General features: G+C 45.0%; 1 protein-coding gene across 4 annotated transcripts in view; it reads right to left on the bottom strand.

The window, feature by feature from the left end:
* The window catches only part of dna2 (DNA replication helicase/nuclease 2), a 130,648-nt gene that overhangs the window by 89,503 nt on the left and 26,773 nt on the right, over positions 1-14,372 (bottom strand). For all 4 annotated transcript variants that reach the window (XR_010977040.1, XM_068052385.1, XM_068052384.1 and 1 more), the window contains exons 5-7: positions 12,993-13,141; positions 1,429-1,560; positions 276-501 (exon numbers count right to left, since the gene is read on the bottom strand). Coding sequence is in view for 3 of the 4 variants with exons in the window: in XM_068052385.1 (XP_067908486.1) it covers positions 276-501; positions 1,429-1,560; positions 12,993-13,141 (507 nt within the window). In the remaining variant the exon portion in view is untranslated. The remainder of the gene's footprint in view (positions 1-275; positions 502-1,428; positions 1,561-12,992; positions 13,142-14,372) is intronic.

Below are 14,372 nucleotides of genomic sequence, written 5' to 3'. Positions count from 1 at the left end.
ATGTATTTAGAAAGGACATGCACTTAATTTTTAAAAGGTATTTGATAAAGTGCAATGCAGGAGCTTGTTGATAAAATGAAGACATGATATTAGAGGGAGCACAGCAGCATTGAAAGGAAGCTAGTTTCAAGGACAAAAAACAGCTAACAGTGGGTAGGGGTACTTTCTTTCTCTCTCTCTCTATCTATCTAGTGAGAGTCGGCACCTTTCGGAAGTGTACCCCACTGAGAGTTGGCACCTTCAGGAACAGTACCCCATAATACTGAGTCACATACCTGACTTCTGTGCTCCACTGAATTAGATTCTCTCCCAGTTTTAAGCTCCAAAGGCATGACTTTAGTCTGCGTCCTGGACTGGCGGTGAATTTTAACATGGGCTGTTACATCAATCTTGCCTTTTAAGCCAAACCTCGGGGACCAAATATTCTCTTCAATGTCTTCAATATCAAGCACTGTGATGCCACACAGAGATTCTGGTCTGTTCAGGCCTCGCTCACTGGGGCTAGGAAAAATATTCAAGTAAATTATATCAGACTTAGGATTGCAATAGTAAGCCAGCAGGTGGAGACGGGGGCGCCAATGGGGGGAGCGAATGCACGAGTCGGACTGCGGGGGAAAGGTAGGGAGAGAGAGGTGGTTAGGTGTCGGTGAGATGGAAAGTGGCTGAGTTAACAAAGATTCTCACAGCACGTGATTACATTTAGAAACATGAGAAACAGATACTGAAGAAAATTATTTTCTCATGAGTATCCTATCCCTAGAACTCAGCTGCACTTTGCATCCCTCGGCACCACTAACTCATAATAATGGTGTTTGAGGAAGGGTGATCTTGCTTATAATTCACTCTTTAAATTTGCAGGGTTTATAGTATTAAGCAGACAATAATAATTAGCAATGATTATACATACACCTAACATACATGCATGCATATGACAGACATTCCCTTTTGCAGAACTTGTTACCAACTATTTACAGCTCTAACTAGAATGTCTTTTAATTAGGTCCGCTGTCTAAACTGACCACAGCTTTAAGATGTATTTAAATTGATTTATGCTACCTTACTGAACAGAAAAACCTAAAAGCTAATATTACTACAAAATAAAGAGAAATCAATGGCAACACAACATTCGTAGATGTCAAAACAATCAGATCAATCCTTTCCTTACATCGAGGGTCACATCTTCCAATAACTTTCACTCTATTTCTCTGCTGTGTCCAATGCTCACCAGCTAATAACTGTTGTGCACCTTAGGTAGGGGTATGTAGCCAAAAACCAAAGATGGGAAAAGGTCATTAGACTGCGAGTATCAACATCAGCAGAAACCTATTGAGTTGGATGGCCTGTTTCTGCAATTTCAGTTATGCGCACCTTGCTTGCTCAATGTACCAACCTGTATACCAAGTGTAATAGATATGAAACACCACGTACAGTTTAAGCTGCAACTGCTGTATGCCAGATTGAGCAGAATTGTCCATGAAATCTTGAGCCCAGGTCACCAACGACGGGAGGTATTCTTCTACTGCTTGCATCATATCTGCTTGACTCAGATTCAAGCTGTACCTGCATTTCAAAAACAGCTCAAGATCAAGATTATTCCGAAGACTTGCTGAAGCGGGCTCCTTCATGGATCAATAAGTTTATCCATTGAATATTTCCCGAGGGATCAATAGGGGCATTACTTCTGGTCTCAGTTCTCGTGTTATGGGGGTAAATTAGTGAGGATTTTAACTCCTGAATGCCATGCAGTAGCACAGATAGGCTACAATTAGGCTCATCCTAGATTGCCTCCACAGTCAAATAGCTTGCCATTTATGAAGCACACTTGTAGAAAAACAACTCCAGGTACTTTGCGAGGGAGAGGGGTGGGGTGGTGGGGCGCTACTATATAACCCATTTTTCAGTTCATAGCAAAGCAACAGCAAAATACTCAAGAAGAAAAGGTGGGTCCTCAAAGGTAATGGATTATTACCTGAGCCACTTGCAAATTGGCATAGGGAAAATAATATTAGAGAAATGAATGCGCAGCTCAAAGACTGGTGTGGAAGAAGTGGGTTCCGACTTGTGGGGCACTGGCAGCAGTACTGGGGAAATGGGTGGCTGTACCGTTGGGACGGTCTACACCTGAACCGCGCTAGGGCTGGTCTTCTAACGAGCCGCATAACTAGGGAAGTAGAGAGGGTTTTAAACTGAATGGGGGGCAAGGGATCAAACTTGGGAAGATATGGTAAATCAAGGAGTAGGGATAAGGCAAGAGAGAAAGGTATTAATATGAGAAATGATAGACTGTGACAGGAAGGTACAGAGCATACAAATCTAAGAGTAGATCAACAAATAAGGCTGGAGGTTACAAAAATGATAAAAGACAAAACTAAAGGCTCTGAATCTGAATACACGTAGCATTTGAAACAAAACAGATGAACTGAGTGCAAATAGAAATAAATAAGTACGATCTGATAGCCATGATAGAGACATGGCTGCAGGATGACATAGATTGGGGCCTGGATATTGAAGGGTACATGACATTTAGGAAAGACAGGAAGCTAGGTAAAGGTGAAGGGGTGGCTCTGTTAATTAATGATGGTATTAGCTCAATAGGGAGGGATGACCTAAGTTCAGGAAACCAGGATGTAGAAGCAGTAGAGATATCATAAAGGCAAGCAGTCACTTGTGGGAATGGTGTACATTAACCACACTGTAGGATGGGGTATAAAGGAAGAAATAATGGCAGCTTGTCAGAAAGGTACGGCAATAACCATGGGGGATTTTAACCTACATATAGACTGGAAAAAATCAGGTGGGCAGTGGTAGCCTAGATGAAGAGTACATAGAATGCTTTTGGGATATGTTGTTGGAACAGTACATTCCGGAGCCAACCAGAGAGCAGGCTATACTAGACCTGGTATTGTGCAACAAGATAGGATTAATTCATGACATCATAGTGAAGGCGCCCCTAGGCAGCAGTGATCATATGATTGAATTTTACATTCAGTTTCAGGGAGAAGAGTGGGTCTAAGACTAGTATTTTAAACTTAAATAAGGGCAATTATGAGGGCATGAAAGCAGAGCTAGCTAAAGTGAACTGGCAAATTAGGTGAAGGGATAGGTCAACAGAGATGGAGGCACTTAAGGAGATATTTCAGAATACACTGAATAGATACATTTCAACGAGAAAGAAAAATTCCAAGGGGAGGACCCACCATCCATGGTTAATGAAAAAAATTAAAGATAGTATCAAACTTAAAGAAAAAGCCCATATTTACGCAAAGATGGGAGGCAAGTATGAAGATTGGACACAATATAAAAAACAGCAAAGAATGACTAAGATTGACAAGGAAGGTAAAATTAGAGTACGAGAGAAAGCTAGCTAGAAATATAAAGACAGATAGTAAGAGTCTCTATAGATATTTAAAAAAGAAAAGACTTAACAAAGTGAGTGTTGGTCCTATAGAAAGTGAGTCTCGGGAATTAATAACAGATAATGGATAATAAGGAGATGGCAGACGAATTGAACAGATATTCTGCATCGGTCTTCACTATTGAGGATACAAGTAACATCTCAGTATTAGCTGTAAATCAGGAAATGGAAGGGAGGGAGGAACTCAAGAAAATTACAATCACCAGGGAAGTGGTACTGAACAAATTGTTGGAGTTGCAGGCTAACAAGTCCCCGGGTCCTGATGGACTACATCCTAGGGTCTTAAAAGAAGTGGCTAGTGAGATAGCTGATGCGTTGGCTTGAATTTTCCAAAATTCCTGAGATTTGGGGACAATTCCATTAGATTGGAAAATAGCGAACGGAACTCCTTTAATCAAAAAGGGAGGCAGACAGAAAGCAGGAAACTGCAGGCCAGTTAGCTTAACATCTGTCTTGTGGAAAATGTTAGAAGCTATTATTAAATATGTTATAGCAGGACTTTTAGAACAATTCAAGTTAATCAGGCGAAGTCAACATGGTCTTGTGAAAGGGAAATCATGTTTAACCAATTTATTGGAGTTCTTTGAAGTGACATGCTGTGGATAAAGGGGAACTGGTGAATGTACTGTACTTGTATTTCTAGAAGGCATTTGGTAAGGTGCATCAAAGGTTATTGCAAAAAATAAAAGCTCATGGTGTAGAGGGTAACATATTGGCATGGATAGAAGACTGGCTAGCTAACAGGAGAGAGAGAGTAGGCATAAATGGCAAGATGTAATGAGTGGTGTGCCACAGGGATCTGTGCAGGGGCCTCAACTTTTTACAATTATATAACTTACTTAGATGAAGGGACCAAAGGTATGGTTGCTAAATTTGCTGATGACACAAAGATTGGTAGGAAAGTAACCTGTGAAGACGACATCGGGAGGCTACAAAGGGATATAGATAGGTTAAGTAAGTGGGCAAAGATCTGGCAAATGGAGTATAATGTGGGAAAATGTGAAATTGTCCATTTTGGCAGGAATAAAAAGAATCACATTCTCTAAATGGGGAGAGATTGTGGAGCTCTGAGATGCAGAGGGATCTGGGTGTCCTAATGCATGAATCGCAACAGATTAGTATGCAGGTACAGCAAGTAATTAGGAAAGCTCATAGACTGCAAGGGGAACTGAATACAAAAGTAGAGAGGTTATGCTTCAGTTATACAGGGCACTGATGAGACCACATCTGGTGTACTGTGTACAGTACTGGTCTCCTTATTTAAGGAAGGATGTAAAAGCATTGGAAGCAGTTCAGAGAAGGTTTACCTACTAATACCTGGAACGGGCAGGCTATCTTATGAGGAAAGATTGGACAGGCTAGCCTTGTATCCACTGGAATTTAGAAAAGAGGCGACTTAATTGAAACATGTAAGATTCTGAGGGGCCTTGACAGGGTGGATGTGGAAAGGATGTTCCCTCTTGTGGAAGAATCTAGAACTAGGTTTCGCTGTTTAAAATAAGGGGTCGCCCATTTAAGACTGATGAGGAGAAATTTTTCTCTCAGAGGGTTGAGAATCTTTGGAATTCTCTTCCTCAAAAGGCGGTGGAAGCAGAGTCTTTGAATATTTTTGTAAGGCAGGGATAGATGGATACTTGATAAAGTAGGACGGCACAGTGGTGCAGTGATCAGCACCGCAGCCTAATAGCTCTAGCGACCCGGGTTCGATTCTGGGTACTGCCTGTGCAGAGTTTGCAAGTTCTCCCTGTGACTGCGTGGGTTTTCGCCGGGTGCTCCGGTTTCCTCCCACAGCCAAAGACTTGCAGGTTGATAGGTAAATTGGCTATTATAAATTGCCCCTGGTATAGGTAGGGGAATTGAGGGAAGGTGGGGATGTGAGAGGGCAATGGGATTAATGTGGGATTAGTATAAATGGGTGGTTGATGGTCGGCACAGACTCGGTGGGCCGTACGGCCTGTTTCAGTGCTGTATCGCTAAATAAAATAAATAAACAAACAAGGTGGTGAAAGGTTATCGGGGGTAGGTAAGAATGTGGAGTAAACGGTTCAGCCAGGAACTTATTGCCGGAGCAAGCTGGAGGGGCCAAGTTGCTCTTAATTTGTATGTTCAAGACTAGGCAAAGAAAAATATTCAATGTTCTAATGTGAATGCAGTCCTTGAATACTTGTTCCTCTGGGACTGCATTCACATTGAACACTGGTCAAACTGACATTTCATGTCCTATTCATCCTCTCAATAAAAGGAAAATCATGTTAAGATGGAACGATATGCCAGTTTCCACAGAACGAAATAACCTGGGGGATGTGGGGGGCGCGAAGAAAAGACTTGCTCTTTCATAGCGCTTTTCACGACCACCAGACATCTCAAAGCACTTTACAGCCAATGAAGTACTTTTGAAATGTTGGAATGTGGAAACTTTTACACACAGCAAGCTCTCACAAAAAGCAATAATGACCAGATAATCTAGTTTCGTGATGTTGATTGGGGATTATTATTGGCCAGGACACTGGGAATAACTTCCCTGCTCTTGTTTGAACTAGCTTTTACACCCACCACAGCAGGCAGAAGGAGCCTCGGTTTAATGTCTCATCCGAAAGAACGCACCTCTGACAGTGCAGAACCCTCTCAGTACTGCACTGGAGTGTCAGCCTTGAATTTTGTGCTCAGGTCCTGGAGTGGGACTTGAACCTGGAACCTTGTGACTCAGAGGCGAGAGCATAATACACAAATATTTAACTACATCTTTAATCCTTTACTGTCCTGTATCCCTCCTCCTGTCTGACCATAAACCTCAGGGTCACGTTAAGAAATTGGGAGATCGCTGTGTGAGAGAAACACAAAAGGACCCGAGCAAGGCACTGCGGCCTTCAAATAGTCACGCCCAGAGCACCCGAACCCAATGAAAGTCAGTCCCACACCTTCCTTACTCATCCATCACCAAAATACTAAAATCTACATGCAGAGAGCTACAGGAAGGGGAAAGGGTGCAGAGCAACTGGGGTTGGGGTGCAGGCGGACAGAGACCAGGGGTGGGGGGGGGGGGGGGGGCGGAGCGAGAAAGATCACTCCTGACAGATGGACATATATCTGGAATACTCTGCATCATAACAATCCTAAAAGATTCTACAAGTATATTAAGAGTAAAAGGATAACTAGGGAGAGAGTAGGTCCCCTTAAGGATCAGTGTGGCAATCTACGTGTGGAGCCACGGGAAATGGGCGAGGTCTTAAATGAATATTTCTCGTCCGTATTTACCGTGGAGAAGGTCATGGAAGCTAGTGAGTTCAAGGGAGGGAACACCAATATCCTGGAGCATATCAACATTACAAAGGAGGTGGTGTTGGAGGTTTTGAAGCGCATTAAGTTGGATAAATCCCCAGGGCCTGACCACTTGTATCCTAGGATGCTATGGGAAGCAAGGGATGAGATTGCTGGGGCCCTGGCACAGATTTTTGTATCATCGTTTGCCACGGGTGAGGTACCAGAAGACTGGAGGATAGCTAATGTTGTGCCTTTATTTAAGAAGGGCAGCAGGGATAAACCAGGGAACTACAGGCCGGTGAGCCTTACATCAGTAGTGGGAAAGTTATTGGAAGGGATTCGGAGAGACAGGATTCATATGCATCTGGATAGGCATGGTCTGATTAGGAATAGTCAGCATGGCTTTGTGCTGACTTTGTGGGAAATCATGTCTCACGAATTTGATTGAGTTTTTCGAGGAGGTGACCAAGAAGATTGACAAGGGCAGGGCGATGGACGTTGTCTACATGGACTTTAGCAAGGCCTTTGACAAGGTCCCGCATGGTAGGCCGGTCCACAAGGTCTGAACACATGGGATCCAGGGTGAACTAGCAAACCGGATACAAAATTGGCTTGGTGATAGGAGGCAGAGGGTGGTAGTGGAGGGTTGTTTTTCAGATTGGAGGCCAGTAACCAGTGCTGTGCCGCAGGGATCTGTGCTGGGCCCTCTGTTGTTTGTCATAAATATTAATGACTTGGATGTGAATGTAAGGGGCATGATTAGTAAGTTTGCAGATGACTCCAAAATTGGTGGTATAGTGGACAGTGAAGAAGGTTGTCTAAGGTTACAACAGGATATAGATCAACTGGGAAAGTGGGCAAGGGAGTGGCAAATGGAATTTAATGCAGACAAGTGTGAAGTGATGCATTTTGGGAAGTTAAACCAGGGCAGGACACAGAGTGAATGGCAGGGCCCTGGGGAGAGTTCTTGAGCAGAGAGACCCTGGCGTGCAAGTACATAGCTCCCTGAAAGTGGAAACACAGGTAGACAGGGTGGTGAAGGCGGCGTACGGCATGCTTGCCTTCATCGGCCGAGGCATTGAGTACAAGAGTTGGGACGTCATGTTACAGTTGTACATAACGTTGGTTAGGCCGCATTTGGAGTACTGTGTGCAGTTCTGGTCGCCGCACGACAGGAAAGATGTGATTAAGCTAGAGAGCGTGCAGAAAAGATTCACAAGGATGTTGCCTGGTTTGGAGGGCTTGAGTTATAAAGAGAGATTGGATAGGCTGGGTCTGTTTACCCTGGAGCGAAGGAGGCTGAGAGGGGACATGACAGAGGTATATAGAATTATGAGAGGCAGAGATAGGGTGGATAGCCAGAGTCTATTTCCCATGGTAGGGATGACTAAAACTAGAGGGCATAGATTTAAGGTGAGAGGGAGGAGGTTTAAAGGGGATCAAAGGGGTACATTTTTCACACAAAGAATAGTGGGTATCTCGAATGAGTTGCCTGAGGAGGTGGCGGAGGCAGGAACAATAGCGACATTTAAGAGGCATCTGGACGGGTACTTGAATGAGCAAGGTATAGAGGGATATGGAATTAATGCAAGCAGGTGGGATTAGTATAGATAGGCATTATGGTCGGCATTGATGCAGTGGGCCGAAGGGCCTGTTTCTATGCTGTACGACTCTATGACGACATCAAGAGTGCGAGCAGAGACTGAGTATTCATGCAAGCAAAAACAATGCCAGGTATGTTTTTTTAATATAATTTTTTTTTTAATTCATTCATGGGATGTAGGCGCCGCTGGCCAGGCCAGCCTTTATTGCCCATCCCTAATTGCCCTCGAGAAGGTGGTGGTGAGCTGCCTTTTTGAACCGTTGCAGTCCATTTGGGGTAGGTACACCCACAGTGCTGTTAGGAAGGGAGTTCCAGGATTTTGACCCAGCGACAGTGAAGGAACGGCAATATAGTTCCAAGTCAGGATGGTGTGTGACTTGGAGGGGAACTTGCAGGTGGTGGTGTTCCCATGCATTTGCTGCCCTTGTCCTTCTAGTTGGTAGAGGTTGCGGGTTTGGAAGGTGCTGTCAAAGGAGCTTGGTGCATTGTTGCAGTGCATCTTGTAGATGGTACACACTGCTGCCACTGTACGTCAGTGGTGGAGGGAGTGAATGTTTGTAGATGGGGAGCCAATCAAGCGGGCTGCTTTGTCCTGGATGGTGTCGAGCTTCTTGACACTCCCTGACACTCCCTGACACTCCCTGACACTCCCTGACACTCCCTGACACACTCAGGCACCCATCCAGGCAAGTGGAGAGTATTCCATCACACTCCTGACTTGCAGATGGTGGACAGGCTTTGGAGAGTCAGGAGGTGAGTTAGTCACAGCAGGATTCCTAGCCTCTGACCTGCTCTTGTAGCCACGGTATTTATATGGCTACTCCAGTTCAGTTTCTGGTCAATGGTAGCCCCTAGAATTAGAATTAGAACATTACAGCGCAGTACAGGTCCTTCGGCCCTCGATGTTGCGCCGACCTGTGAAACCATCTGACCTACACTATTCCATTTTCATCCATATGTCTATCCAATGACCACTTAAATGCCCTTAAAGTTGGCGAGTCTACTACTGTTGCAGGCAGGGCGTTCCACGGCCCTACTACTCTGAGTAAAGAGACAACCTCTGACATCTGTCCTATATCTATCACCCCTCAACTTAAAGCTATGTCCCCTCGTGTTTGCCATCACCATCCGAGGAAAAAGACTCTCACTATCCACCCTATCTAACCCTCTGATTATCTTATATGTCTCTATTAAGTCACCTCTCCTTCTCTCCAACGAAAACAACCTCAAGTCCCTCAGCCTTTCCTCGTAAGACCGTCCCTCCATACCAGGCAGCATCCTAGTAAATCTCCTCTGCACCCTTTCCAAAGCTTCCACATCCTTCCTATAATACGGTGACCAGAACTGCACGCAATACTCCAGGTGCGGTCTCACCAGAGTTTTGTACAGCTGCAGCATGACCTCGTGGCTCCGAAACTCGATCCCCCTACTAATAAAAGCTAACACACCATATGCCATCTTAACAGCCCTATTAACCTGGGTAGCAACTTTCAGGGATTTATGTACCTGGACACCAAGATCTCTCTGTTCATCTACACTACCAAGATCTTCCCATTAGCCCAGTACTCTGCATTCCTGTTACTCCTTCCAAAGTGAATCACCTCACACTTTTCCGCATTATACTCCATTTGCCATCTCTCAGCCCAGCTCTGCAGCCTATCTATGTCCCTCTGTACCCTACAACATCCTTCGGCACTATCCACAACTCCACCGACCTTCGTGTCATCCGCAAATTTACTAACCCACCCTTCTACACCCTCTTCCAGGTCATTTATAAAAATGACCAACAGCAGTGGCCCCAAAACAGATCCTTGCGGTACACCACTAGTAACTAAACTCCAGGATGAACATTTGCCATCAACCACCACCCTCTGTCTTCTTTCAGCTAGCCAATTTCTGATCAAAAGCTCTAAATCACCTTCAACCCCATACTTCCGTATTTTCTGCAATAGCCTACCGTGGGGAACCTTATCAAACGCCTTACTGAAATCCATATACACCACATCCACTGCTTTACCCTCATCCACCTGTTTGGTCACCTTCTCGAAAAACTCAATAAGGTTTGTGAGGCACGACCTACCCTTCACAAAACTGTGCTGACTATCGCTAATGAACTTATTCTTTTCAAGATGATTATAAATCCTGTCTCTTATAACCTTTTCCAACATTTTACCCACAACCGAAGTAAGGCTCACAGGTTTATAATTACCCGGGCTGTCTCTACTCCCCTTCTTGAACAAGGGGACAACATTTGCTATCCTCCAGTCTTCCGGCACTATTCCTGTCGACAATGACGACATAAAGATCAAGGACAAAGGCTCTGCAATCTCCTCCCTGGCTTCCCAGAGAATCCTAGGAAAAATCCCATCTGGCCCAGGGGACTTATCTATTTTCACACTTTCCAAAATTGCTAACACCTCCTCCCTGTGAACCTCAATCCCATCGAGCCTAGTAGTCTGAATCTCAGCATTCTCCTCGACAACATTTTCTTTCTCTACTGTAAATACTGACGAAAAATATTCATTTAACGCTTCCCCTATCTCCTCTGATTCCACACACAACTTCCCACTACTATCCTTGATTGGCCCTAATCTAACTCTAGTCATTCTTTTATTCCCGATATACCTATAGAAAGCCTTAGGGTTTTCCTTGATCCTATCCGCCAATGACTTCTCGTGTCCTCTCCTTGCTCTTCTTAGCTCTCCCTTTAGATCCTTCCCGGCTAGCTTGTAACTCTCAAGCGCCCTAACTGAGCCTTCACGTCTCATCCTAACATAAGCCTTCTTCTTCCTCTTGACAAGCGCTTCAACCTCTTTAGTAAACCACGGCTCCCTCACTCGACAACTTCCTCCCTGCCTGACAGGTACATACCTATCAAGGACACGCAGTAGCTGCTCCTTGAATAAGCTCCACATTTCAATTGTGCCCATCCCCTGCAGTTTCCTTCCCCATCCTACGCATCCTAAATCTTGCCTAATCGCATCATAATTTCCTTTCCCCCAGCTATAATTCTTGCCCTGCGGTATATACCTGTCCCTGCCCATCGCTAAGGTAAACCTAACCATATTGTGATCACTATCACCAAAGTGCTCACCTACATCTAAATCTAACACCTGGCCGGGTTCATTACCCAGTACCAAATCCAATGTGGCATCGCCCCTGGTTGGCCTGTCTACATACTGTGTCAGAAAACCCTCCTGCACACACTGGACAAAAACTGACCCATCTAAAGTACTCGAACTATAGTATTTCCAGTCGATATTTGGAAAGTTAAAGTCCCCCATAACAACTACCCTGTTACTCTCACCCCTGTCGAGAATCATCTTCGCTATCCTTTCCTCTACATCTCTGGAACTATTCGGAGGTCTATAGAAGACTCCCAACAGGGTGACCTCTCCTCTCCTGTTTCTAACCTCGGCCCATACTACCTCAGTAGACGAGTCCTCAAACGTCCTTTCTGTTGCTGTAATACTCTCCTTGATTAACAATGCCACACCCCCTCCTCTTTTACCATCTTCTCTGTTCTTACTGAAACATCTAAATCCCGGAACCTGCAACATCCATTCCTGCCCCTGCTCTACCCATGTCTCCGAAATGGCCACTACATCGAGATCCCAGGTACCAACCCATGCTGCAAGCTCACCCACCTTATTCCGGATGCTCCTGGCATTGAAGTAGACACACTTTAAACCAAGTTCTTGCTTGCCAGTGCCCTCTTGCGCCCTTGTAACCTTATCCCTGACCTCACTACTCTCAACATCCTGTACACTGGAACTACAATTTAGGTTCCCATTCCCCTGCTGAATTAGTTTAAACCCCCCCGAAGAGCACTAGCAAATCTCCCCCCCAGGATATTGGTACCCCTCTGGTTCAGGTGAAGACCATCCTGTTTGTAGAGGTCCCACCTACCCCAGAAAGAGCCCCAATTATCCAGGAAACCAAAACCCTCCCTCCTATACCATCCCTGCAGCCACGTGTTCAACTCCTCTCTCTCCCTATTCCTCGCTTCGCTATCACGTGGCACGGGCAACAACCCAGAGATAACAACTCTGTTTGTTCTCGCTCTAAGCTTCCACCCTAGCTCCCTGAATTTCTGCCTTAAATCCCCATCTCTCTTCCTACCTATGTCATTGGTGCCTATGTGGACCACGACTTGGGGCTGCTCCCCCTCCCCCCTAAGGATCCCAAAAACACGATCCGAGACATCACGAACCCTGGCACCTGGGAGGCAACACACCAACCGTGAGTCTCTCCCATTCCTAGGATGTTGACAGTGGGGGATTCAGCGATGGTAATGACATTGAATGTCAAGGGGAGATGGTTAGATTCTCTCAATCAGTGTTCAACATAGTGACGAGAAAGTAATCAATAAATAGTTTTCTCATTTTAAGCTTCTTCACAAAAATACACATTTGTTGTTTTGATAGTAAAATAATTTTTTGCTGCCTTTATATTTCCAAAATTGTCTCACCAGCCCCCTATGTCGGGCAAAAACTGTAACGTGGCCCACCCACATGCAAAGGTTAATCACCTTTAACCAAACAGACCAGGAACCAAACTTGGACTTCCGAGTGCACCAGCCTCATTCACTTAACCAGTGGAGGAAGCTGCACTTCACATCCTAAGGCTACAGATACAGAAACCAGTCCCAAGTTCTCCAGCTGACAAAACATGTCCACTAAAACTACAAAAAGAGAGACAAACACCGCTTACATCTCTCCCAAGTACTTTGGGGCATAGATTGTTTGAGACGTCATTTCTTCCAGTGCATTCTGTGTAAACCTGTTGCTCATTGCTGCTTTTTGAAAGATCTCATGAACTAAAGTGCCGACCAGCATCTGTCGCGTTCCCCTTTCGCAGGCCTTGAAAACAAAACAAGGAACAAAGATATCAATCAAAAAATGCATGAGGGCTTCTTACTTGGAGTTGCACACTAGCTGGTCTGCACAATACTACCAGATGTGACAACATAATAAAACTTTCCATGACTTCAAACTCTGACTGTGTAGCACAAATGTGGAGATATGCAGGTCTGTCACTGACATTACAACTGCTCATTAAGAAGTGAATTATGGTACTACAGTAACCATGACAAATCGAAATCACAAGACACAATGCAAACTGAAAACAAATTAGCTGTGAGCGATCTTAAAGCTCAATTACTGATCCAGTCTCCTCACCGTCAGCTGTCTCTCGATTCAAGAATGATGTCTACTCAAGGTCACTAGTTTCTGCCATGGGTCTTCAGGTGACTGAACAGGCAGATTCTCGACCCGCTGATCTTTGGGCACATGGGGCAGGACGTCCCATGAGGTAGTGGGATCCAGAGTGCAGGATTTCCTTCCTTTTCTTTCTTTCTCTGCTGCTGCTCTGCTTCATCATTAAGGCATTGGGCGGCACAGTGGCGCAGTGGTTAGCACCGCAGCCTCACAGCTCCAGGGACCCGGGTTCGATTCCGGGTAGTGCCTGTGTGGAGTTTGCAAGTTCTCCCTGTGTCTGCGTGGGTTTTCTCCGGGTGCTCCGGTTTCCTCCCACAAGCCAAAAGACTTGCAGGTTGATAGGTAAATTGGCCATTATAGATTGTCACTAGTATAGGTAGGTGGTAGGGAAATATAGGGACAGGTGGGGATGTTTGGTAGGAATATGGGATTAGTATAAAAATGGGTGGTCTTTGTTGCCTGCCAAAGGGGCCGAAGGGCCTGTTTCAGTGCTGTATCTCTAATCTAATCTAATCTAAATCATTTGGACTCAAAGCATGATGCAGCTTGCCATTTTGAACAATTGGAAGCAAGATCCTCCCAGTTATCACTGTCAATGCTGCCATGTTTCAAAGAGATCTTCAGAGTGTCTTTGAAGCATTTTCTCTAACACTCTTATGTGTCGCTGATACACAGTCCAGGTCTCACTACAGTACAGGAATGCGGTGACAACAACTGCTCTGTACACTAGGACTTTTGTTGACTTGCAGAGATCTTTGTTGTCAAACACTCACTGCTGTAATTTGTAGAAGGCAGAGCTGGCACAGCTGCTCCGTGTTGGATCTCATCAATGGTGGCCTTTTGAGAGAGGTGGCTGCCACCTTATGGGAACTGC

Source organism: Heterodontus francisci, chromosome 20 (assembly GCF_036365525.1).
Source record: "Heterodontus francisci isolate sHetFra1 chromosome 20, sHetFra1.hap1, whole genome shotgun sequence".
Classification (NCBI taxonomy): Eukaryota; Metazoa; Chordata; class Chondrichthyes; order Heterodontiformes; family Heterodontidae; genus Heterodontus; species Heterodontus francisci.
Note: the sequence above shows the minus strand (reverse complement) of the source record. Positions and strands in the feature narration are given on the sequence as shown.